Genomic DNA, 27,892 nt, shown 5'->3' with positions numbered 1-27,892 from the left:
CAAAAGGAAAAGTTCTCTAGTCCAATGTATACATAGAAGCTATCATTAAAAAAAAATCTATCTATCACTAAATTTCTGTAGTTGTCAGAAACACTAAGAATTTAACAGAGCTCGTGACAAGCTCACCTCCAGACTAAGTTGAAATTTCCCAGCAGCATCATTCTCAATCTCTACCAGTTGCTACTGCAATTACTGTTATGAGATACTAAAACTGTTTCAATCCTTTTTTGATATTACTTTCTCCCTTTCCAGTACACTGTCCTGTGTCAACTGTCAGAAGTAATTAATTTCTTTAACAAGGAAAAATTCACCGGAGTTTTACATAAGATGCAGCATTTAAACTATTATTAATACAAATAGCAATTACATGCATTGCTTTTTCCTAGACATGCAGACCAAAAATCAAAGGGATGAAGTAACTATGTAGTTTGCTTTATTATGAAATACATCAAATTTTAGTAAAGCAAGTTTAAGATGTCAGTACACAAATCTAGTAAAAACAAAGTATATTCCATGTTAAATTAGTACATTTCTAAAAGACTTTGACAGTACTCATTAAACATTTTATATGTTCTCATTTTTCCAATTCTGACTTATGAACTAGTAAGAATTTAAAACATGCTCACTCTTTATATTATTATGAAGTACATACCTATGCTCTGCCTCAAGTGAGCTTGAAAGAACATCTGACTGAAGGAAAGTTGAAGATCGAATGATCTGTTGAGATGTAATTGGAGCATTGCTGTTCTCTTGTGGAATTTCATTTTCAAAGTTTTGGTTTATATCTCTCTCATTATGAGGACTGTTGCTGTTATGCAAGTTAAAGGACTCATCATCCTGTTGAAAATAATTATACATTATGAAGTTTTAAATTAAATTCCATTCACAAGTAAATGTCGGCAAATGCTGCAATTCCATTACTCTGTTTAATTTAAATTAAGTTTAAATGGAGATGCTCTATACTACTTCAGGGGTAATTCTGTTCATACATCTAGAGTTTGCAATACCTGGATACTACAGAAATCTTAAGTTATGCCACTGATCAAGTAATGTAGAAAGCAACTCCCATGCTCATCCTCAAACTTTTTTCTACAAAGTTTCAAGCATCTTAAAATTCAAACTTCTTATTTTTATAAGTATGAAAGGCAGCTTAAATAAGTTATCTGTTTAACTTACAAATTATGTTCCTAATTATCAGTCATGCATGTCAGGAGAAGTCTGAAAGCACGAGTTCTCAAATTTGCTTAATTTAAGGGGCAGGTCACAGCCAACTTACCTCAACCAGCAAATTCATCTGCCACAAGTTCAGAAAGACTGGATACTGCTCTTTAAATTCAGACAACAGCTTCCCCTACACACATGCACACATCACAGAGCTTCTCAGGTTGTTGTTACAGCAACTGTAACTTACCAGTCATGAAATAAGAACTAGGAAGGAAGTTTATTTAGAAAGCAGACTGTTCAGGTTCACTCAAATATTAAAAGCTCTTTAATCCTGTAAACCAGAGATGTTTCTTTTAATTCTACTCATTCAGCAACTTGTAATTCTTATTTAGTAACAAGCCAAATAGCCTCAAAAGTCTTACCAAGTGTAAAAACAAAGAGGAGAGTATGAACATTATCTAGCTAATACCCTTTCGAAAACAAAACCCCTAAACTTGGCATATAACAGCATTATCCATAGCAGGAGGCAATCACTCAATTAGCCAGTTCTGCACGTGCACAAAATCATACTTCGGAATCCATGATCGAGACCATCTATCATCATTCCCCTCCCACTCAAGAGTGTTGTCTGCCTCCAGAAATTATAGAATGCTCAGCAAGGATTTCTCAAGAACAAGTACCCCAGTAAACATATATTCACCTGTTAAATCATATGCCAGAAGAATGCATCTCATATTACCAAAGAAAATTCATTAAAGTATTAAACAATTTTAATATATTAGGGCAAAATAGCTTCTTCCAAGCATGATTCAGTTGCTGATCACAATTTGCCTCATTATTTCCGAGGTGAAATCTGTTACTGCCTTAAAATTCTATCAACATGATCATGTTATAAAAGTCTTTTGTGCGATTATCTCCTTATCCACTCAGTTGCACAGCATGTCTTCTACTGATGATGATTAAAATGAATGTTGGAAATAGGACAACTATTAGTTACATGAATAACATCTTTTCACACCTGTTAGTGAAACAGCAAGGGCAGGGAAGAGGACGCATGCACTTGCCAACAAATATTCCAGGCTACATGTTACATACACCCGTCCAAGGGCATTACAATCCCCCTCAAATACACTGCTTCTGAAAATCAGCTGTGTATTTGAGGGACAAAAAGTGCATTTGACATAATTATCATGAAGATATTAAGAACTCAAAACAATTTCAGGAACAGAAATTCCCACAAAATTAATGTTCAGAATTCTGAAGCTCAAAACAGCGTTTCCCAAGATCTTAAATAGAAAATATGTGCACTTCTTAAACACACATGAACAGCATTAAGCCCAACACCCATCTCAGTGCTCAGCCATAAAATGCCTAATGAAAAGATGCAGATCGTTCCCAACTGACACATGCAGTTAAGTTTATTTTGCTTGAAATAGGAACAGGGTCAGAAAAGTCAGCCTTTTGTGAGCAACGCACACTGGCGCCGATTCTTTTTTCATGTCTCTGAATCTGAATAATCCTTTCTCAAAACCACTTATTTCATTTGTCTGGCTGATTTGTAATTTCTGCCTTTTTTGTTTACACTTTAAACCACTCATTTACAGAAAACATAGACCTTTAATCACCTCATCCTGAATAACATGTTACTTCACTTGGACTATGTATGCTTATAACTATATGCTTATGGCTTGTTGGTGGCTGGTAGCACTGACACAAATATTCTCAGGTGCCAGCTAAGCACTGCATAAACTGAACCAGACTAAAAGAAAACTGACACATAATATTATACACAGTACAGGCTTTTGAGTTCTCAATTAGAAAGTAAAATTATTTTATATATATATATGTATAAATCAAACTACTGCCCCTATGACTAGACCAGGAATAAAGAACTTCTGGCTATCTAAACACTCAAATTAGGAAGGAAACAGTTTGAGAAGCAGAACCAAGTTTTTCCATTAATTGTTTTGTAGGATAACTAATAGCCAAGGTGTGAAACACTGCCCACCCTCCACAAAGGTTAAGTTAGTGTTCTAAGCTTATTTGTTCTTTTTATTTGTTGCTAATAACTCAGGCACACCTGTCTCTAACATGTATGAGCAGATACTGCAGAAAGAAAAAAGAAAATACTAAGAAGCATTAGAGAAAGAGTAGTACTCAGAGTAAATTTTTAAAATTCATCAAGAGGTAATTCCTTTCACAGAATCACAAAATGTTTGAAGTTAGAAGGGACCTCTGGAGATCATCTAGTCCAACCCCCCCTGCTAAAGCAGGTTCACCCAGAGCAGGTTGCACAGAAACGTGTCCAGGCAAGTTTTGAATATCTCCAGAGATTCCCCAGCCTCCCTGGGCAGCCTGTTCCAGTGCTCTGTCACCCTCACAGGAAAGAAGTTTTTCCTCATGTTGTTTCCTTCATTTAGGAGATCAAGGCCATGACTTAACAGCTGTTTATAGCCAAATAAAAAGCAGTTTATGTTCAGTCTGAGAACTGTTACTGCTGGATCTACAATAGGTATGAACAAAACTACCTTCTCTTGCCCAGCATGATTTTCATCTTCATGTTCCTCTTCCACTCTATCTTGTTTCAATGCTTTCAAAAATTCACTCTTCCTATCAGTCCGCATTCTTGTCAATTTTGTTAAACGAGGTTGACCAACTTTGTCAATAGGGGATGATGAATTTGACTGATTACACTAACATAGAGGGGGTCAGAAAAAAAAGAAAGAATATTAGAAGTTTATTCATTTAGAAAACTTTGAATGAAAACAAAGACTCACAGGCACCTGTAGTTTGAGGTTCCATGTATATTCAGAGGGAAGATATTTGTATTTCAGTATTGAGTTCTTACACGTAACCCCAGCGATGAAGGTTTATGGAGCCCTGCTAACAAACAGTGGACCTTCTGAAGCGTATCACACTATTAGCAGTTTTGAAGTTTAAACCTGCCATGTTATACTTCCTAATACACCATTTTTACTCCAAAACAAACTTACAAAGCAAATATTGCAGTATTTCAAGGCCAGTAACATACCTTCCATATTTTTCTCTCCCATACTAACTTCCACAAAAATAAACTTATTTAATACAGTTCTGCATAAAACTTACTGATCCAGTTATCCAACTAAATAAATTTAAAATTTGATAGATTTGATAAAAGCTACAGATATTGCTTTACCTCTTTCACTGAATTCTGTGATACAGTAAATGCCTCGGCAGTTGATTTGAAAGGACTGAAATTGCCAATACTATATGCAGATTCATGAGAAAATGGACTCCCAAGTTTATTTTCTTTTACTTGTCTTTTCCACTGTGTAGGCTAAACAAAAATTTAAACAAAATTTAGTGTAATTAACTACAATAGGACTATTTTCAGGAATATTTAGAAAAATTAGGCAAAAGCAAATCATAACTACAACCATAATTTAGAGCAAATACCTATTTCACTGTGGAAAATAGACTGTTTAATGAGTAATTCATTCTCTCTCACAAATACTGTTTACACTTTTTATATAGAGTTAAATTTACAAACAATTAAGACCGTCAAATATTTGAGGTATTAAGAATCAAAATATGAGTCTTCAACAACCAAAAGTAGTGGTTTTAATGTAGTATGTTAAGAGAGTTAAGATCAGCTCTGTTAAATGCTCTCAGGAGCACAGAAAAATTCCTGAAACAAAATTAAAAGATGAACGTGGAAAGCTGCATATGGAGAGGGACCAGAATGACACTAGGCACATCTATATCAATAATTGGGATAAATTCTGGAGGTACTATTATGCCAAGCCAACTATAACTCTCCACTAGATATCTGTCTTTCTGTTAAAAACTTATATAGAAAAGGCATTGCTATTCTGCAAGTTAAAAACATCCTTTTCACTCTCCCCTGGATAATGCTTGCACTTCTCAAAAAAGGTAAATGAAAAACTGAGAGATCCAATTACAGCATAGTTTAAAAACAAAAATTAGAAAAATAGTTTCCATTCACTTTCAGGGTGTTCTGCACTTAGCAAGATTTGAAAGCATAATACTCTAGTAACAGTATTCTCAGGGGTGAAATAAGCACATTCAGAATTAGAGCATGTTTGTTTTCAGCATGTTGTTCATGCCACCAGTATCTAAGACTCACCTTTCCGGTTGCAGTAGTAGGTTTAGGGATTAATCCTTTATAAACACTTGTGCCAGTTCCATTCTTTACTGGCTGTGAATGAAGACTTCCAACTACAGGGAATCCAGATATCTGCAGTTCTTTTGTACTGCCTTTTTTAATGACCAGCATTCTTGGAGATCTAGATTTAGGATTCAAAGGATACTCTGGGGAAAAAAAAATGTGTGCGTGTGTGTGTGTGTGTGTGTGTATGTGTGTATATACATGCATATCCATGTGTATACTTTCTTAAGTTCCTAGTTCATAGGATACTGGATAGTCATATGGTCCACAACAAACAGGCATAAATCAGGAACTTCTTCCAGTATTAGTTCCACAAATAACACACTGTACAAATCTGAGTAAACACAAGTTCTGTTCCATTTTCCACAACCACCTTTTATAAAATATTTCACTTTGTAATGCAGGAATTTTACTTTCAGAAAATAAAGATATCCTTCAATCAAAGAAGCTAACTACACAGTTCAAAAGAGATTATGGTTTTCATATTTCCCTTTAAGCTTACAAAAGAATAATTACTCATATTTATTAACAACTAATTTTAGAACCAAATGTTCCACGCTGAGGCTGTATAAACATGAGAGAAGTGATGAATGCTACTGTAGAGCATGGTAATGACCGTTTTCTCTGTCTTTATGCCTCAGATGGGCATAATAAAACGTCTAAAGCTTACACCATTTCAAGGTTCAAGAGAGCACTAATTGGAGACATACATTCAGCTGTCATACTAAGTAACTGACATTTAACAGTTTGAAAGAACACCTATTAAAAACAGTTCTAAAGTTTTAAAAAACTGAAAAACACTTTTTTTTTTTTTTTTTGGAAAAGGCATTCCAATGCTGCATTAACATTCATTTCCAAGTATCTCCCCTCTCTTCAAGCATTTCTACTTCACAGGCAGAGTCACCATATCCTACATTTAAAAAAACCTATCGTAAAGGCGTAAGTGATTTTAGCTTTGTTTAGCAGGTAGATGTTACAAAACATTTGCGACAACTGTATACTTAACTTTCATTAAACTTTATGAAAACTTTTCATAATACTCTCATGCTCCCATCCCATATACACAAGGTAAAATGGAATGTAACAGAAGTATACATTTTTAACAGTCATTAAAAGGGGATAGCAACATTCCTCTTGTCCTGAATATTAAGTTTCCTTTAATAGGGAATAAAAATAACCTTAATTTCAGTTTTTTTCAATTACAAAACAAGGCTCAGAATACCAGAAATGTAATAAAGTAAGACATCAATCTGTAAGCTGTAACAAGCCACTGCACAGAACTATGTAGCTAACAGAACTGTTCCTTCCTTTGCTTGTGAAGAGCGATACCTAGAAAGCCTGGAAAACATGCCCTTCTTCAGATCAAATTGAGCCACATCACACAGCAGCCACAGCCAGAGTGCTGTAAAGGTCGTAAAACACTCAAGTTGCTATATAATTTTCCACAACTTCATTAGGGAAAAAATGAGCTATCATTACTCTTTCAATAAAAGATAACTATATTTCCTGACTTTCACATGAAAGCCGCTAAATGCACAAAAAAGGAAAGCAGTCCAATTGTTTAGGCTCCTGCAAAAGTTCTTAGCAAATAGATATTTATATTGAGGCGTTGGCCTATGCCTAGTATTACCTAAGAATGCAAAGCATACTGGGGAAGTATGAGAAAAAGAATCAGCAAATTAAAGTAAAATTTAAAATAAGCAACCAGTTTCAGACCTCAGTATTAACAACAGTTTAAGTTGTAGTAAACTTATTTCCTCAAAGAGAAAGGTTCTCATTTTGAGTAAGTTTATTACTTTAAAGCCTGTGTAGTCTAAAGCTGCCACCTTCTTAGAGTAAACAATTCACTACTTAAAGTCCACGGAACGGTAGCCAAATTTATCAGGTGAAGATGAGAAAACAAACCCAGACTACAGTTCAGTTAAAGCTGTTAAAGCTGTTTTAAGCTAAAGTACTCATAGTACCAGCTTTGTTAAAAGTAATTCATAAACACAACCAAAGCTTAAGACATTTGCTTCCAGAAAGAGACCTTAAATCTCTGCAAACTAACCTGCTTTTCCCAGCGCTCCTAGGTTTCTCTCCAAGATCTTCCAACACCTTTAAACAGTCAGGAGCACTCTTTTATGAAGTCTTCAGCTAGCAATCACTTCACTAGTTTAGGTAACTCACCTTCACATTTCCTCTTAAGAGATAAATTCTTAACATCTTTACAAAAAGACATATACTTGTTCTTGGAAAAAATCCTAGTTGTGGCTGCATCTACAGACCAGACTGATATCCAAATAGAAGTGTCACTTCTCTAACAAAAAGATACTTACATTACAATAATACTGAATTTTCCCCAATTTCAATCTATACCTCTGTAATAGTAAAAAAAAAAATCCTATGTTTCAAATAAAACAACTCCAGATATCCGCTATATTTTTATATTTAGAAACATCAAATATACTCACCCCACACACCTGCAGCAAAAGACTTATTCTGGTTTGGTGTTCTCTCATATTGAGGATTCAAAGATGGCTGAAAGGAAAATTTATCATTATTACAAATAAAATTTAATAACTCTTGAATTATGGGATCAATGAAATAAAGAACCACAATAATATCATATGCAAGTAAGTATGATCTCTGCTGTCAAAGATTTTTAAATGGAGACAGACTAGACACTTCCTCCTGCGACCCAAGTAGATCAACATGCTCACTTGTTTCTCTTCTCCAACAAAACATCTCAAGCAGCAGTAAATACCATTATATGAACTGAGAAAAGCAAAACACATGATGTATGGCTCACCCTTCCCCTTACATCCTACAATTTTAGGTTGAAGCATGGGACCTCAAACGGCCAGTGGCAGAAAGATCATTTTGTTAGTACTTCAGATTTCCAGCAAGGTATTTGTGTAAAATTCAATACATACACATGCCACAGTAAACTGTGGTAAGATATTATGAAATAAACTTAGAGCCCAGCTATAGTTTCACTCAAACACTTAAGTAACAATAATTAAAACATAATGATAAATACTTGATATAAAAAGAGAAACAAGTTAGTGGCCAAATGACTAAAACCCTCTTACCTATGGGAAGAGTGATCCCTTATATGATGATGTGTAACTGGTGAAATCTCATGAAATATCTTGTAATAGATAAAATTTCACTTGCAGAAACAATGAAACCTTCCTTATTATAATTACAATTAACTTACAAAATCCTCAGCCTCAAACTGTTTGGATATTTCCTTGTCTTCCTTTTTCCCAGTTTCATTATCATATACATTGTTTTCATGCAGTCCTTGGCCTTTTCCACAGTGGAAAGTGCTGGTACGAGTGCAGGAACCTCCGCCATGGTATCTCCCACGACAGTTTATATTTTCTGTACCATTTCTGCTTTGTGAACACCAACCATTCTTCTCTTTTCTCCCAAAATGCCCTTTAAGATTTTTAAATTTTAAAGAAATATAATTACTAACAGTTTTGAAAGAACATTCTACATTTACAAAATTGGTAGAGGAGTTAAGCAAGCAGCTCTATACTCTGGGATGTGATAACACAGTAAACTTAGTTTTCATCCACATAAGCAACAGGGAAGTATCTCACAAAACAGTGCCAAAAGAAAGAGGATAGTAGTCCAACATAAAGAAGTCAAATCCCTTTTCTGGCTGCTCATTCATACATTGTTGGCTAGAGAATTAACTTGACCATCTTCTTAAGAGAGAAATACATCTGGAATCACACTACTTTAACCAACCCTTAGTAATCACATCATCTAGAAGACCCACTTGTCTTTCCATGATCTCTATTCCACTACACAATACAGCATTCAGCATAGGACAGCTGTTATCATCAGACTTTTTTTCTAGCCAAAGTGTTACAAAGCAATGATGTAAATGTATTTAAAAGCATTCCATGAAAACTAAATTATACCTCCATTAGGCCACCCAATGATAGGATCAAACCCATGTGAAGAGTTGAGTCTTCTGCGATTTGCTTCATAATGATTCTCTGTCCACAGAAAATTTTCAGAATGTTTCTCAAAGTTCAATGATGACTGTAAAGGAGCACAAGTGGTAGGCCCAAGATATCCGATTAATAACAAAACTAAATTATTGGAACTGTAATACGTACATTACTCATGGTATACACAATCCATTTTTAAAAGGACTATGAATGGTAGACAATGCAGCAGCTGTCAAGTATGCATATGATCAGTTATGTCATCATCTCCCATGTTAGCAGAAGCTATATCTTCCGCTTTAGGGCACTGAAACAGTGCTGAGGACCATGCTTATGACACAAAGTAAAAACCCCAAGTATTTATTCTGTCAGCAGAACAGAACACAAGTGATGTGTGGCAGAAGAGGAAAAATAAAAATAGGTAACAAAGGATAAGAGATCACAATTTGGAAGGCAGGAAAGAATTCTGGGATCTTAATTTGAGCAAGAAGTTGCTTCCACCAGAGGCAGCTGTACCCAAAAATGCCCAGTTTATTAGCCTTGTAATTGTAACTTAATAAAGCAAATGCAATTAGTTATTAAATACAAGTAAAATCTAGAGTCAAAAGTGTAGATTCACAAATATACTTCAATTTATCAGCTTAAGTAGGCACTGTAGAAATTTTAAAGTAGTAAATCCTTAATATACCAGTAGATATAAATTATTTTATTTTTATAAATTAATAAATTAATTTAATTTTATAAATTAAAACCTTATGTTGAGAATAGCACTCAGAAATCAAAACACATCCTAACTAGAACTCATACCTAAGGAGATTAAACCAAAAAAGATCATGTCTTACTTGTATCTGGCTTTACTATTTTAACACTATAACATTTATTTCACTGTGTAGTACTTCATCTTACTGTCATACATGCCACACAAATTCCAGTGATAAGTACTGTGGCTGTGTGGCAGGGAGATGCTGGGTAACAATCTTCAATGCAGATGAAGCAAAGCTCCCTTTCCTCCAGCACATACTGTACACATACCTGGCCATTGTACTGCACATGTACAAGAGATCAAACACTTCCCAGGGCCATAATAGCTACAAATAAATAAATACAAATGCAGTTATGTGGAAATTTACTATGTGAGCAAAGTAAGCTTAGTGATTCCGGGAAGTATCAACTTTGCTGCCTGAACTACACACCCTTTCCAGACTAACATTCAGGGGATGGAGGGAAAGTAGTATAGCAGTAATGGTGCATGTTTAAAAATGAAAGACCAAAGTTTATTTCAACAGCTATTATCCATTAACGTATAAACAAGCCACATTAATATTTAAAGTACTCCACTGATCAAAGTGAGTAGGAAGGAAGAAAAAAAGGAAATCGCATTAATAGTTTTAACTACTTCAGAAATACATTGAAGAAAATTATTTCCTTCTCCCCCACCACCATGAGACAGTCACACAAAAAATGACATCTAAGTTCTACTGACAATGCCCCAGTAGAGCTCAAGGTACTGTTCAAAATCCACTGCTAAAAAATCCAACTCAAGCAAGCAAAAGATATGTATTTCCAAACTGTACAGAAGTCAAACGAAAAGGGATTTCCCTCTCAATTTGAGACCTGGGAAGTGAATTGTTTCCTTGACAAACTTGGAGAGACAGAAAAAAACAGAAACCCACAAGAAATTATCAAAATTAGGTAACAAATTATAATGAATGTCAATATTTAAGTGTCAGGTTGGTGTTAAAATAATTGTCATTTTTCACCATCAACTTCAAAGACATATATCTCAGCTTAGACTAAAATTTATTAATCAAAATAAGAACCATTAGAATCTACACATTTTTGCCAACAAGGAACAAGTCTATTTATTCTAGTGGCACAGAATTCTGGAGTCCTGCAACTGATTAATTCTTTGAGAGCATTTTGAGCTGCTGCTTGGTTGTGGAAAACCTTCTCTTGCAGGAAGTTGTCGAGGTGCTTGAACATGTGGCAGTCAGTGGGAGAGAGATCTGGTGACTAAGTTGGGTGAGGAAGAGTTTCATAGTCCAGCTTGCGCAGCTTCTGCAGAGTCTACTTGTGAGACATGCAGTCGGGCATTGTCATGAAGAAGAACAGGTCCTTTGGGATTGACCAGTGTTGAACACAAACACTACAGTTCTTGGTGCATTTTGCCCATTTCCTGTCAATGCTTCTCTGCTGTGATGGTTTCACCAGGATTCAAGGTGGTGTAGTGGATGATTCCACTTGGCAACCCCCAAACAGTGACCATAACCTTCTTTCGATGAAGCTTTGGTTTGAGAAAGTATTTTGGAGCTTCACCTCGGTCCAGCCACTGCACACAACGCTGTCAGTTGTTATATAGAATACATTTTTTGTCACATATCACAATACCATCAAGAAATGGATTGTTTTAGTTGCGCAAAAGAAGCCCAGAGCAGACTTTGTAATGGCAATTATTTTGATTTTCATTCAGCTCATGTGGCACTCAATTGGCAAGCTTTTCCAATTTTGTGCAAATGTCAAGCAACTGTTGAATGGTCAACATTTAGTTCTGCAACCTCTGTGGCTTTCTATGATGGAGTGACCACATCAGTGGACAAGGGAAAAGCAACGGATATGATCTATCTAGACTTCTATAAAGCGTTTGACACAGTCCCCCACAACATCCTTCTCTCTAAACTGGACATATGGATTTGATGAGTGGACTGTTCGGTGGATAAGGAAGTGGTTGGATGGTCACATTCAGAGAGTAGCGGTCAATGGCTGGAAATCCAGATGGAGAACATGACAAATGGTGTCCCTCAGGGGCCCGTACTGGGACCAGTGCTGTTCAATATCTTCATCAATGATATTGACAGCAAGATCGAGTGCACCCTCAGCAAGTTTGCAGATGACACCAAGATGAGTGGTGCAGTTGCCACACTGGAAGGACCGGATGTCATCCAGAGGGACCTGGACAAGCCCTGAGTAGCCTGGTCTGGTGGGAGGTGTCCCTGTCCATGGCAGGGGATTGGAACTGGATGAACCTTAAGGTCCCTTCCACTCCAAACCACTCTATGATTCGATGATTCTCTCGAGTTGTTTTGTGTGGGTCTGCTTCAATATTGGCCCTCAATTTGTTGTCATCTATCTCAGAAGGACATCCATGCCCTCCTCATCTTCAAGGCTCTCGTTTCCGTTACAAAATTTTTTGAACCAATGTCGAGCTGTAGGTTCATTGACGGTGCCCTGGCCAAATGCTTGGTTGATATTGCTGGCAGTTTCCCCTGTTTTACATCCCCTTTTGAACTCCTACAACAAAACTGCTCAAATTTGCTTTTTTCAATATTTAATTTGACAGTGTAATATAAAAAGAATATCAGTGAAACCAAAACCATTAGCATAAAGAAGTAGAGTGAATATCGCCCTTGAAAATGGTGTACTACATGAACACAGTTACAGAAAAGTTTAATCCAAAATAAGCATCACAGATTACAATGACAAAAACGCAATTATTTTTACACCAACCAAACAAAAAATAATTCCTTATAAACAAACTTTGAATAAGCTGCCAAAAATTTCCAAACTCTCCAGATCTGTTGATCACAGATGAAATTTTTGAAGTTAGCTTTATGTGTTCATTTACACACAACCTTCTAATATTGCCTTTGGAGTTTAACTTTCTTTCTTGTATAAGCTTTGAAGAACAAGCACATTGTCACAAACTATAACTGACAGTACTTGATACATAGTGTTTGAGTTGTACTTCATATAATGCATTTGAAGTCTCTAAATTACATACAAATATGCAGTTTGCATTTGCCTCACATGATGGAGATATCAGTCTATCAAGCTTCTTGTGGCAAATATGAGAGTAAACTTTGTAATCAACAGGAAATCTATTGGCAATTTCCAGAAGTTTGAAATTGATTCATCCAACCAAGAAAGAAAGCAACACAGATTTTTTAAGAAGTCTTACTGCCTAACATGAAGCAATAGTAAGCTTGCAAAAACTACTGAGTTACTAGTCTATCTGCAATCTCCCCACACACATTTTCATAGAATCATTAGGTTGAAAAAGATCTTAGAGACTTGTTTTCTAACCCTTCACCAGTTTCATCGCTCTTCTCTGGACACATTCCAGGACTTCAATGTCTTTCTTGTAGTGAGGGGCCCAAAACTGGAATCCAACACAGGATTCAAGGTTCGGCCTCACCAGTGCTGAGTACAGGAGCACAATCACTTCCCTGGTTTTCTTGGCCACCTGGGCACACTGCTGGCTCATGTTCAGTTGACTGTCAACCAACACCCCCATGTCCTTCTCTGACAGGCAGCTTTCTACACACTCTTCCCCAAGCCTGTAGCGCTGCACAGGGTTGTTGTGTCCCAAGGGCAGGACTCAGCACTTGGTCTTGTTGAACCTCTTCCCATTGGACTCATCCCATCAATCCAGCCTGTTCAGATCCCTCTGTAGAGCCTCCCTACCCTCAAGCAGATCAACACTTCATCCCAGTTTAGTGTTGTCCGCAAACTTGCTAAGGGTGCACTCGATCCTCTCATATAGGTTGTTGATAAAGATATTGAACAGGACTGGACCCAGCACCGAGCCTGCGGGAACACCACTGGTGACCAGCCTCCAGCTGGATTTAACTCCATCCACCACCACTCTTTGGGCCTGGCCATCCAGCTGCTGTTTTACCCAGGAGAGTGTGCGCCTGTCCAGGTCAGTGGCAGCCAGTTTCTCAAGCAGAATCCTGTGAGAAACAGTGTCAAAGGCTTTACCTGAAATACAGGTCCACTACATCCACAGACTTTCCCTCAGCCATCAAGCGGGTCACTTTGTCATAGGAGGAGATCAAGTTAGTTTGGCAGGACCTGCCTTTCCTAAACCAATGTTGAGTGTGCCTGATCACCTGGTTGTCCTGTGTGTGCTGTGTGATAGCAGTCAAGATGACCTGCTCCGTGACCTTCCTTGGCACTGAGGTCAGACTGACAGGCCTGGAGCTTTTTATTATCTTTCACAGACTTTAGCCATTCTGATTTTATCTCTGCGTGACCTCACTTCATCCTTGTAGTCCTCCCAAGATGCCTGCCCCTTTTTCCAAAACTCGGAGTCTTTCCTCTTTTTTTCTGAAATCCACCCAGATCCCTCTGTTCATCCAAGCTTTTTTTCTCCCTCGCTGGCTAATTTTCCGGCACCTAACCTGCATTGGTTGGCAAAAAAGCAGCAGCCCCCGGACAAAAGCGGCAGCCCCTGGACAAAACTGCCCCCCACTCGAGAAAAGAAACCGCCTGCCACCCCTTCAACAAAGGGAACAGCAGCCGCTACTTCAGCTCTTGTTGGTGAGATTACCAGCCCCTCCAGGCTGAGAAAACTAGTGGAGCTACCTTTAGCCCAGATAAAAAGCAGCCAGTGGGCTTATTTTAGACAGCTCACAGAAAACAAACAAGGGGATTTATTGGCTACTTTCCCCCCTCGGCTAATCTAGATGCTGCCCAGGACAGCCTATCTTGGTGAGCCTCCCAAAATTTGAGAGGCACCCCTTATTTTCAGGGTTCTCTGTAACGATGACAGGATGGTGATTTCTGGCATGGTTATGATGGCTCCCTGGGATATGCCCTCTTTGTATTGCTCCCATTTGTCTTTAGCATTGTTGGTGATACTTCTAGCCCTGGCAGCAGCTGCATGGGCAGCTGCTCAAAAAAAAAGGGAGGTCAGAGAGACATACGAAGGGTTGAAAACAGTGAATGAGGCATTGGAGACTGTGGAAGAATATCTTACCGTTAACGGACATGTGAGCAATCCAGCTTATGGTGTTGGAGAAACTGTATATATTAGCTAAAGATGTTATTAACTATGGGTTACCATAAGGCTGTTGGCATAAGCATAGGCCACAATATGAGGTAACTATAGGTCACATTTAATGTCACGTATGCACTGGAATAGGGAAGATAGCAAGAAGAAAAATAACTCCCAGAGGAGGAACCTGGACTTTGGCAAGTCATCAAAATGATGTAAGGGTGCATGAAAAGCCACAATGCCCTTGAAGGACCATGAACAGTGCGGTAAGAGGAAACAACGGATAGCAACAGTAAGCTATGGCTGTATGCCCAGAAGCTGAGAGGGAGGTGTAAGTTAGAAAAGTAGAAATCATGATAACTTAGGGGAAAAGGATGTAAAATATGCAAAGCTAACTAACCAAGTAAGCATTTGATCTTCGCATGGACAGTATTCGTTATCCAGTCGCTATGGCTTAGTTATTTAGGATATGTAAACGTGTACCAATCACTGTAAGAACTAGCTGCGTGATCACAGGGAAAAGATATATAAGATGTTATCTGGGTTTAATAAAGCGTCAACATATTGATCACATTGATCTGCGTGTTGTCCATTTTTCTCCCGCAGGAGACAGGTCTGGAGGCAGAGCAGGGAGCTCTGCTGAGAACACAGAAGGCATTGATTGAACTGAAAAGGGAAAAGGACATGAAGGTGTTCCCCGAGACTAGAGAAGACCATCTGGCATAGGAGTGTCAGGGGCTTTACCTCCTGGGGCAAGAACATCTACAGGAGCCCTTGATGAAAGTAGGACCCCAGGAGGAAGAATATACCCTGTTGGTAGACACCGGGGCAGAAAGGACATGCCTAGTCCAGATCCCCAATGGATGTAAAACGAATGGTGACGAGATAAAGGTGGTCGGTGGTTGGAAAGGGGGAAGGGATTTAAGGTGGCAGTTATTAAAAAGATCAGAATTCGGGGGGAAACCGATAGGGAATAGGGGATGCTTTGTTAGTCCCAGAAGCAGAGTGTAACTTATTGGGCCAGGACTTCCAGCTACAACTAGGGATTGGGGTGGTACCAAGGACCAATAAAATGGTGGTAAAACTTCTACAATTACGGGAAACAGATGAAGCATTGATCAACCTGGTTGTGTGGGTGACAGAAGGGAACAGGGGTGGGTTGGATATACCCCCGATACATGTCCTACTCAAGGACGAAGAAAAGTCTATTCAAGTATGGCAATATCCCATCTCAAATGAGGGGAGAAGGGGATTAAGATCAATTATAGAAGGACTTATTAAGGACGAGACCCTGGAAACATGTATGTCCCCACATAACACCCCCATTCTCCTGGTCAGAAAAGGGGATGGGACATATCGGTTAGTCCAGGATTTGAGAAAAGTAAATAAGTGCATATTTACACGATATCCAGTGGTCCCGAATCCATATACGATTTTGAGTAAGATTCCTAGGAATCATGGTTGGTTTAGTGTGATAAACGTGAGGAAAGTCGGGATATCTTTGCATTTGAATGGGAGGACACAGAGACAGGACAAAAGAATCAAGGGCTTCACAGAATCTCCCAACTTGTTTGGACAAGCTTTAGAATCTATTATGCAACAATTCTCCTCCCCAGGAACACAGATTTTACAGTATGTGGATGATTTGTTATTGTCAGGGGAAGGGGAAAAGATAGTATGAACTGAGACTATAAGACTTTTGAATTTTCTCGGAGAACAGGGACTAAGAGTGTCAAAGGGAAAGCTACAGTTTGCAGAAACAGAGGTGAGATATTTGGGACACGTTATCAGCGAAGGGCAACGAAAAATTAATCCAGAGCGGATTTCTGGAATTATTTCTTTACCAGTTCCACGAACCAAAAACGAGATCAGGAGGTTGTTAGGGCTAGTCAGATATTGCCGATTGTGGATCGAGGGTTATACCCAGTCCGTGCGGTTTTTATACAAGAAAGAAGTTGAGGACCAAGAAGTGGATGGACACAAGAGGACAAGCAGACCTTTGAAAAGTTAAAGAATAAATTGATATCTGCTCCTGTATTGGGATTGCCATCACTCGGACAGCCATTTTTCTTATTTGTCAATGTTGAAAAGGGGGTAGCACACGGGGTACTAGCTCAAAATTGGGGAGATAAGAAGAAGCCCATTGCATTTTTTCTAAGATGTTAGACCCTGTGAGTCGAGGATGGCCGATGTGCATCCAGGTGGTAGCCACCACTGCATTAGTGGAAGAAAGCAGGAAATTAAGATTCAGAGGAAAGTTGACAGTTTATACTCCACATGCGGTTAGGAGTATTCTCAACCAAAAAGCGGAAAAATGGCTCACAGACGCAAGAATCTTGAAATATGAAGCCATTTTGATAGATAGGGATGCTTTGGTCCTAGAAGTAAGCCACCACATAAATCCTCAGTTTTTATACGGAGAACCTGGTGAAGACTTCCAACACGATCGTCTTGACATCATACGTTATCAGACGAAGGTCAGGGAGGATTTGGAGGAGGAACCTTCGACTCAGGGGGAGGAATTTTTTGTAGACGGGTCTTCAAGATGTATAGAAGGAAAAAGATTTTCAGGGTATGCAACAGTAAATGGGAAAGGGATGGAGGTAATTGAAAAGGGAAATTTACCTTCATCTTGGTCAGCACAGTCGTGTGAACTGTATGCATTAAAGCGAGCATTAGATTGGTTAGAAGGGAAGCAGGGGACTATCTATACAGACTCAAAATATGCATATGGTGGAGTCCACACATTTGGAAAAATTTGGGAGGCCCGGGGGTTGTGGGATTTGAAAGGAAAAGGATTAATTCATGAACAATTAGTGCGAGACATATTAGAATCTTTAATGAAGCCAGAAGAAATTGCAGTAACGCATGTGAAGGGTCACCAAAAGGGGATGGGGAAGGAAATTAGGGGCAATAACGCAGCAGTTAAGATAGCTCACGAAGCAGCAACCCAGCTAGAACCAAAAGTTTTACTGGTTATGACTCCAGAACCCAAGGAGGTGGAAGTTCTGGTATTTGAAGCAAAAGATGAGGTCCAATTACGTGCTATAGGAGTGGAGAAAGACAAAGATGGAATTTGGAGATTGGCTGATGGGAGACAAATGCTGAACAAACCCATCACTTGAGAGGTCCTCCTCCAAATGAAAACCCATTGGGGAACTCAGGCATTGTGTGATCAGTTCTTAAGGTCTTATGGATGCATAGGAATTTACAAAGTAGCTAGGATAATTACGAACCAGTGTTTAACTGTAAAAAGGTGAACCGTAAAGTCATGAGAAAGCAGGAGTGGGGGGAGGCCTTTTGCAGTACGACCCTTCCAGATTATTCAGGTAGATTTTACCGAGTTACCTCGAGTACAACAATATAAGTACCTACTAGTAGTAGTAGACCAACTCACTCACTGGGTAGAAGCTGTTCCGACAGTGAGGGCCACTGCAAACATGGTGTCCAAAAATCTATTTGAACAAATAATTCCTAGATATGGAGTAATGGAACAAATTGATTCAGACCGCGGCACCCACTTTACATCCAAAATATTGCAACAGGTAGTCAATGCACTAGGTATAAAGTGGGATTTTCATACTCCATGGCATCCACAAAGCTCGGGTAGAACGGATGAATCAGACTCTGAAAAAAGCCTTAACAAGACTCATGGTTGAGACCCAGCTACCCTGGACACAATGCCTCCCTCTGGCATTACTGAGAATTCGCACTCAGCCTAGAGCAGACTTAGGGGTGTCGCCTTATGAGATGATGTTTGGACTACTTTTCATGATTCACACAGGAGGAATACCTGAGTTAGTAGAAGGGCAAGAAAAAACAGAAAAATACCTGACAAAACTGGGGAAAACCATAGAAAATCTGTGGCGTAGGGGGATGTTGATCTCAGACTACCCCTTTGGACTTCAAAATACACACTGTCACTCCAGGAGACTGGGTACTAATCAAGATTTGGCAAGAACACTCATTAACCCCTGAATGGGAAGTCCTTTCCAGGTACTCTTGACCACCGAATCAGCAGTTCAAAGATGAGAGTTTTCCCGAGTCAAAGGTCAGGTAAAGGAGCCTGCATCAGAGTGGAGAATCTAGAAGGATCCCCATCCCGTGAGGCTGAGATTATGAAGACAGACTGGTAAGACCAAGTGAAAGAGCACTACTCCGGTGGTTTGGATTGGAACCATGGGGATATCTAAGTGAGGGGGAACTTGGGAAAGGAGGGAAGGTGGGAAAGGTATGCCTGGGAGGGGTGTATGTAACCCCAGCTCAGAGGGTGGTCACGTTTGATTGGGATCAAGGGGTTATCGACAGATGGGTCGCTGTTATTTCGTGTTTACAATGCGGAAAATTGCAATGACCAGGAGACCGAGGGTGGCATTATTGTGTGAGTGTATAAAGTGTAAATCTAGATGATTTTATATTGCCAGATGTAGAAGAGCTGAATGTATTGTTTCCCTGAGATCCCCCAGTATTATAATTGGGAAAGAGCTCACCAGGAGGCGAATTATGATTAAATTGGAGTGTGGTAAACTCAGACTTATCCCTGAAATTTGGGACATCTGGGAAAGAGATTGGGAATGTACTACCCGGTATTGCCAAAAAAGAAATCAAAGAGGCCATAGAGCAGAGGGCAAGACCAGATTGACTCCTATGCTTGCCACCAAGAAGAGATCTCCTACCCTGACTGTGGGCTGCAACCCCATAGGTCAAGGGGGTGGAAGCATATGTCATACCGGACCTCTGTTCATAATCCTCCTCTTGATACCCCACCCGTTTCAGTTGTGAGGAGCGTAGATTAGCTCCCTGCAACGGGAATAATACCATTTACGGGAGGTGTAATACCACCCAAGGCATCGTGTGTAACAACCCCTGAGGGAAACCCAAGGAGTGGGGTCTGAGGGAAACATACTAGGATATGTGTGATCCTTTTGGCCCATGTTACAATGCTGCTTGAGTTTGCATAAAATGGGCCATTTGGAATACTGCTGATAAAACGGTTTTGTTAACATTAGGACAGCAGTATACCAGAACCGCCTGCTTTCAGATTATCTTTTGGCTCCAGAGGGAGGAGTCTGTGGGAGATTTAACTTAACCAATTGTTGTCTTCAAATTGATGATGAGGCAATTTAGATATGGAGAAGTGGTGGAAAGATAATTGGTGGAACTCTGGAGGGTTAAAGGGTATAATACTAGGGGGAACCCTCCTGATGATAATACCTTGACTCCTCCCCTTATTTGTTAACAAACAAAAACATTGGGTCATGTTTATGGCTCAAGCCAAATGTAGTAGCAAAAGAAAAAGGGGATTTGATTGATTGGATAAAAGATTTTGCATTGTCCGTTTATGACAAGAACTATAGTTTTGACCCTATTTCTTAAAATGTTATACTCATACTGGTTCGCTCAGCTATTGTTATATTAATCCTGATCCCTGTATAATCATGTGCGCCATCCTGGTTGTCTTTTCCCCTTCTCTTTTTTTTTTTTTTTTACATCTTTCTTCCTCTATCAGGTGTATCCTGATCCCAAACTCTTCGTGTCTTTCGAATGAGCAAGTCGTTAGAGGCCTAGGTGTGAGTTCGCAGCTCATGGTTCTAGGAAATCCCCCCTGTCTTTCAACTAGCAAGTTGATAGCTCATGGATCTGGGATGTGACTACCCCTTCCTTCTCTTGCCCTTGGTCTTATTCTCCTTATCCTCCCCGCTTCTTATAAGTGTCACCACTACAGACAGCATGGACCTGAGTTTTGGATTTGAGTTCTGTGACAAATGTTTAAGTCATGGGGTGGAATGTAAAGCCCGACTATGTTTCTTTCTTTGCCTTAAAATTTTGTCTGAAGACTGCCCATTTGTATGTTTTGTGGCGCCAGCTTGTCTGTGGTGCCGGGTTCAGCAGAGGGGCAGTGCAGGAGTGGACACTGCTCTCCCTGTTTGGCTAAACTCGGGACCTGGAGCTGGCTGCCACGGGGGGAGGTGGTGCAGCGGGGGCTGCCCGCCAGACTGCCCAGGCCGGACCCTCTTGAAAGACAGGTGGCAAGAGCACCCCAACACATGCTGATGGGGGTCAGACAGGCCTTATAAAAGAACTCGCAAGGAACCAGGTGGGGCTCTCTCATTCCCATGCTCTCACGCTCTCTCTCAACCATCACTTCGAGCAGACAGTCTGGACCACGCAGCCTGGAAGAAGCCGCTACTGCGACCATGTGTTCTGGAGAACCCATGCTGCCATCGATGTGGTGATTTCTTTCTCTCTTTGTCCCTTTTCTCCCTTTGTCTCCCTCCCGTTCCCTTATGTTGTGCATGCTGGATCGGATCCGAGTGACCTGGGTTGCGTTCGGGGATCAGACTGCGATCCGAACAGGTTGGGATTCTTTTCTGTAACTTTGGGAAGTTGCACCCCCATGTCCTGGCTGTGCACCCCAGTATTTTGATCTGTTTATGTTTGTTGGAGCCAGAATACATATCGCTTTTGATTTGCACCCTGGGAGTGTCCTTGTTGGCCTCCGTATTGCCGCACAGATAAATGAACCCCCCCGCCCGGTCAGGCCTGGACACTAGCGCATGGCTCATGGGTCTGGGGTGTGACAGCCCCACAAGGCCTTCTCTGATCACAAACAACAGGTCCAGTTGGGCACCTTCCCTAGTCGACTCGCTCACCACTTGTGTCTGGACATTGTCTTCCACCCACTCCTGGAACCTCCTAGACTGCTTCCTCTCTGCTGTATTATACTTCCAGCAGACATGTGGTAAGTCTCCCACAATGAAAACGGCTAGCAATCGTGAGACTTCTCCCAGTTGCTTGTAGAATAACTCATCAGCCTCCTCATCCTGGCTGGCTGGTCTATAGAACACTCCCACAAAGAAATCTGCCTTACTAGGTGAACTTCTGATTTCTACCCATAGACATTCAACCCTATCATCACCATCATGGAGCTCAAGGTGATCATAGAATAATTTGGGTTAGAAGGGACTTTAAAGATCATCTGATCATCTAGTTCCAACCCCCCTGCCATGGGCAGGGATATCCCACTACATCAGGCTGCCCACTACATCCAACCTGGCCTTGAACACCTCCAGGGATGGGGAATCCACAACTTCCCTTGGCAACCTGTTCCAGTGTCTCACCACTCTCATGGTGAAGAAATTCTTCCTAATGTCTAGTCCAAACACTCTCTAGATCAATGTCTAAATCAAAACACTCTCAAACATAGAGGGCTACCCCACCGCTTCCCCTTCCTTGTCTGAAGAGTTTATAGCCAGACATGGCAGCACTCCAGTTATGCGAGTTGTCTCACCATGTTTTTGTGATAGCAACTATAACGTAGTTTTCTTGCTGTACAATGACTTCCAGTTTCTCCTGTTTGTTGCCCATGCTGCGTGCATTGGTATAGATGCACTTCAGTTGGGCTGTTGATCCCTCCACACTCCTGAGGGGAATAGTCTTAATTCCTAAGTGACTCCTCGCTGTTGTTTCTAACCCATCAATAACCTTTGCATCTGTGCTGCCACTTGGAGTGCTCTCCCCCACTTCCTCTGAGGTGGCAGACCAAAGGGCCTCGCTAGCACACCATCCCTCGGGCATTGGAGTGCTGTTCCCAGGCTGTTTTCTATCAAGTCTGGTTTTGTCACCCTCCCCCCACCCATCTAGTTTAAAGCTCTAATGATGAGCCCTGCCAGCTCCATGGTAAGTATCCTTTTGCCTCTTGGGGACAAATGTACCACATCCTTGGACAGCAAGTCTGGTGTTGTGTAGGCAAACCCATGGTCAAAATATCCAAAGTTTTGCTCCTCACACCACGTTCAGAGCCAGGTATTTATTTCCTGGCTCTTCCTATTCCTTCCCTCATCATTCCCTGTAGTTGGAATGACAGAAGAGAACACTACCTGTGCCCCCAATTCCTTCACCATTTGTCCCAAGGCCCTGAAGTCCCTTCTAATTGCCCTCAGGTTGCTTATTGGGGCTTCATTACTGCCTTCTTGGAAAAATCAGTCATGGATAACAATCCATGGGCTTGACCAGAGCTGGAATTTTTCATTCGGCATCTCTAACTGAGGCCACAGGTAGGCAGCAGACTTCCCTATGAAATGGGTCTGATCTGCAAATCAGGCCTCCTGTTCCCTTCAGAAGGGAGTCCCTATGACAATAGCCTGTCTTTTCTTCTTTACAGAGGCTGTTTTGATGGAGGGCTTAGGGTGCCTTAACCTAGGGAATGTTTCTAGACTGTGAGACCCACCATCCTCATTGAGGTTTGGTTCCACTTGCAGAGCTTCATATCTACTGCTCAAGGGAATCTGGGAGGCTGAGGTTGTCACAGGGCAGACATTCCTACTGCACCAGGCAGGAACCTGCTGCCATTCCCCCCATCTCCTAAATTTCTCTCCTCAGCTGAATGGAGAGAGGATGAGGAGTCCTCTGTCACTTGAGGCACACCTGCCTGTTGGGTCTGAGACAGGGAGCATAAGGTGGTGTTCCAGTGGTTGAACTCCCTCTCACACTCTCCGATGGTCCTCAGCCTGCTCATCTCCTCCCTGAGTTCCATCACCAAGCGGAGGAGTTCCTCCACGCGAGCACACCTCCCACAGGTGAATTCCCCACTGGTGTCCGATATCAGTGCAAAAGGGAGGCAAACCCTGCAGCCTGGCATCTGGGTGGCAGCATGCAGCCACTGGGGCTCTGTTTATATTAAAGACTGAGACAAAGAAGGCATGAGGCATCTCCATCCTCATCCTTTGTCACTACCGTCGCCCCTGCAGCCAGTAAAGGATGAAGATTCTCCTTGGCCCTCCTCTTGCTGTTGATATATTTGTAGAAAGATTTTTATTATCTTTCACAGAATGGGCCAATCTAAGCTCTAGTTGGGCTTTAGCCCTTATGGTTTTATCTCTGCATGGCCTCACTTCATCCTTGTAGTCCTCCCAAAATGCCTGCCCCTTCTTCCAAAACTCATAGACTTTCCTCTTTTTTCTGAGATCCACCCAGATCTCTCTATTCATCCAAGCTGGTTTTCTTCCCCGCCGGTTCATTTTCTGGCACACGAGAATGGCCTGCTGTTGTGCTGTCAGGAATTCCTTCTTGAAGAGCATCCAGCCCTCATGAGCTCCTTTGCCATTAAGGACTGTCTCCCATGGAACTTGATGTAGCAGCCTTCTGCACAGACCAAAGTCTGCCCTCCAGATGCCCAAGGTGGCTGTTCTGCCTTGCTTCTCCTAGAACGGAGAATTCTATCATCTCGTGAGCACTGTGCCCCAGGCGTCCTCCAGCTGGCACATCTCCCACAAGGCCTTCTCTGATCACAAACAACAGGTCCAGCGGGGCACCTTCCCTAGTCAGCTCGCTCACCACTTGCGTCAGGACGTTGTCTTCCACTCACTCCTGGAAGGACAAGGGCTCCTCCCACAAGGACAAGGGCTAGCGATCGTGAGACTTCTCCCAGTTGCTTAGAGAATAACTCATCAGCCTCCTCATCGTGGCTGGGTGGTCCGTAGCAGACTCCCACCATGAAATCTGCCTTATTAGGTGAACCTCTGATTTTTACCCATAGACATTCAACCCTATCATCATCATCAATGAGTTCGAGGCTGTCGAAACTCTCTCTAACATAGAGGGCTACCCCACTGCCTCTCCCTTCCCGCCTATCCCGCCTGAAGGGTCTGTAGCCTTCCATAGCAGCACTCCAGTTATGCGAGTCATCTCACCACATTTCTGTGAGAGCAATTATATCATAGTCCTCCTGCCTTACAATAACTTCTAGGTCCTCTTGTTTGTTGCCCATGCTGCGTACACTGGTGTAGATGCACTTCAGTTGGGCTGTTGATCCCACTACGCTCCTAAGGGTAACAGTCTTAATTCCTAAGCAACTACTCACTGAATTATCTAACCCTTCTGTGGTGCCATTTGAGATGCTATTCCTCACTTCCTCTGAGGTGGCAGACCAAGGGTCCCTGCCAGCACACCATCCCTCAGAAACTGGAGTGCCATTCCCAGGCTTTTTTCAATCAAGCCTGGATACGTCCCCTTCTCTCTTCAGATTTTACAGCAATCTGAAAAGTTTTGTCCATATCCCAAGATGGCTTCACTATTCATAACACTTCCGCATTTGCGCCTTCTCAACTGCAATAGCACGCTGATGCAAATATATTGGTTCCAGACGTGAAATAAAGCTACTGAGAAATGGATATCCAGCTATCTCAGTAGACTTTGCTATATAAGTGACAGGGAGATGATATAAAAGCTTATCCTTAAGAGGAAATAATCAGCAACAAGCGAGATGAATTTAGTCAAGCTTTAGTCTGTATCAGTCACATTAAGAAATCTCATTCACAATCCCACGCTTCCTGGCACCAAATTTCTCTAATGTTAGCCTTTACCTATGTAAAGCAAAGCCTCAGCTACCTAGGATTGAGGGGAAAACCAAGCTCTTAAAGATGCAATTCCTAAAAATACCTCTTTGGGGAAATAAAAACTAACTGGACAGAGTTCAGTTTTTCCTTCTCAAGTCCAAATGTTGTTGATGCCATAGCCTCATGCCAGCTCCATTCTGCATGAAACATGAGACACCTTGCCTTCCTCATCCCATTCTTCCTCTTAATCTCCATCCCTCTTATCTGCTTTTCTCTTCAGCTGCTTTGTTGAGATATGGGAAGCAGCAATAAACATCTGTTCCAGCAAACAGAGGGGACAGGGAGCAAGGGGGGCATAACATTTGAGACTCGTCTTGTAGAGTAACGATAGGATAAGCCTTATCCTGTAAACTAGGAATTACTACACATTGGGTAGGACCAAAAAGACTTTTCAAGTGTTTAATATCCAAATGTGTTCTATATCACAGAATGTTGATTATTGAGGGGGGAGGTAACACAAGGAAATAAGCTGCATTTCAAACAATGAAGCACAAAGACTATAATGGAGAAAGCATACAACTACAGTTTTTGGAAGAGATGAAAGAAAGTCTATCCAAACTCCTTAAGGCAAAGATTCATGGAAGAGAGCAGGATCCACAATATAAGCTTACAATGAAATTTCACACAGTTCAGGAATGAGTTAACAAGTACAACCCACATCCCAGATATATTTGAGTAGTACTGGAGTAGTGCTGGAACTTATTTTTATCCTGCTATACTGACACTTTAGGCATGCAGGTAAAGCTCTTCCAGCAGATTCTTGAAATATGTGGAGAAAGATTGCTTTGCAATTGTGACACCACATTACACTAAGCTCTAATTACTTTTCTGACTGAAAATGTATTTAATTTGGAAAAAGCAGATCAAGAGAGTTGAATATTTCAGAAATTAAGTAGAATGCAAAACAAACATATTGCAGGAGCCATCCTGGAACAGACAGGCCTGATGTTCCCAGAAAAGCAATTGACAGTTACTGACAAACTATACTAATCAAAGAAGCTAGCTAGATCAGTGTGGAAGAAAGATGAATAGAGCAATATAACAAATAAGGACATTCAAGGACCCGACTTAAAAAAAATTCATGCATGCATGTGTATAGACATATATAAGTAAAGCAATAGGAACTCAACTAATGCTGACAGCTGACTACGCATTTAACAATAGCAAAAGCCTATCTCCATAAGTTTATAAAGGCTAAACATTTTCCATGGACATAAAAGACAGCAAGAAACATATAAATACATTAAAGCAAAAGCAATGTCACTCTCATAGCTACAGATATAGATACTGCATTCAAAAGACCATAATGAAGACAACAGGTCTACAAATAGGGAAATAAAATAGATGACAGGAGTTTGAAATAACCAGTACTGCCTCTGCTTCTGCATTCGCACAAATTAAGAAAGAGTACTAGGCCAGAAAAAAAAAAAAGAAATATTTATGACAGACATATTCATGACTTCCTAGAACACTTACAAATCCTAACGATTCAGAGATTGCCATTTCTTGTTTCCAAGCTGTCCCACTGTATAAAGTGAGTAACAGTAATCTTGATGAAACAACCACAGTGAGAACACACAACTATTTCAAAGCGCTACACACTACCAGTAGTAGCAATCATCCTGCCAGCAACTGAAGAGTGATTTCAGAAGGTCTATTTCAAAAGCATTTTTTTCATCACTTGGATGACAGAATAACACTTCCGTAAAATTTATAGGACAGAGCAAAATCAGAAGCAAGAACATTAAGCACATACCTCTGTCTTACTTCTTCTAGCACAAAATAATATAATCCATTTTAAAGTCCTGATAAAGGCAATCTTAATTCAACAACAGTGATGACAACTTTTCCAGGCACATACTTCTTTCCATGAACTCAGATACTCAAGCAAGGACCCCTACCAGAGGTACAAACTTGACAACCAAGGTCCAACTAATCACAACAGCAACACTTGTTAGATGTCATTTGTTACCATCCTTCACATATTCATGGAGAGATTTGCATTTTTACTATAACTGAGGTTATGACAGCTAGACTTCTCTAATAATGTGACTGCCTGTTCAAAAGAACAGCAAAGAACATACTTTTGTTGACAATGGCAGAGTAGGAAAATTAAGCCAGGCTGGAGCAAAGTCATGCTGCGCCATTTAGGTCCAGTCTCTCTGAATCAATGAAACAAGGCTTCAGCATCTCATGGCAAGTCCCTGTAATTGGAAAAAAACAAGAAAATAAGTACTTTTCAGATGCTTATCTTATAAAAGGATTATACTTGTGGTGTTTTGATCATTATTTCCCTTCTGTTTGCTGGTATTTTCTCACATAGATCTGGTTTTAGAATCTAACTAGCCTTATCTCATTTAAAGCAGCATATCTGCGTTTTTATTACTGAAGTGTCACACTAATCAAATATATCACAGGTATCACGAAAATACAACTG

General features: G+C 40.6%; 1 protein-coding gene across 4 annotated transcripts in view; it reads right to left on the bottom strand.

Annotated features, from left to right (window-relative positions):
- Window positions 1–27,602, bottom strand: part of LOC128850283 (vasculin-like) — a 30,380-nt gene extending 2,778 nt beyond the window's left edge. Inside the window, exons 1-8 of one of the 4 annotated variants that reach the window (XM_054053304.1) lie at window positions 27,538–27,602; window positions 9,253–9,395; window positions 8,535–8,758; window positions 7,786–7,852; window positions 5,291–5,475; window positions 4,340–4,480; window positions 3,693–3,857; window positions 653–837 (exon numbers count right to left, since the gene is read on the bottom strand). In XM_054053304.1, coding sequence (XP_053909279.1) covers window positions 653–837; window positions 3,693–3,857; window positions 4,340–4,480; window positions 5,291–5,475; window positions 7,786–7,852; window positions 8,535–8,758; window positions 9,253–9,395; window positions 27,538–27,602 — 1,175 coding nt within the window. Of the gene's footprint in view, window positions 1–652; window positions 838–3,692; window positions 3,858–4,339; window positions 4,481–5,290; window positions 5,524–7,779; window positions 7,853–8,534; window positions 8,759–9,252; window positions 9,396–27,537 lie in introns of all 4 variants that reach the window. The other 3 variants (XM_054053306.1, XM_054053303.1, XM_054053305.1) reach the window with 3 other exon arrangements.
- Window positions 27,603–27,892: the final 290 nt, after the last annotated feature.

Source organism: Cuculus canorus, chromosome W (genome assembly GCF_017976375.1).
Source record: "Cuculus canorus isolate bCucCan1 chromosome W, bCucCan1.pri, whole genome shotgun sequence".
NCBI lineage: Eukaryota > Metazoa > Chordata > Aves > Cuculiformes > Cuculidae > Cuculus > Cuculus canorus.
Note: the sequence above shows the minus strand (reverse complement) of the source record. Positions and strands in the feature narration are given on the sequence as shown.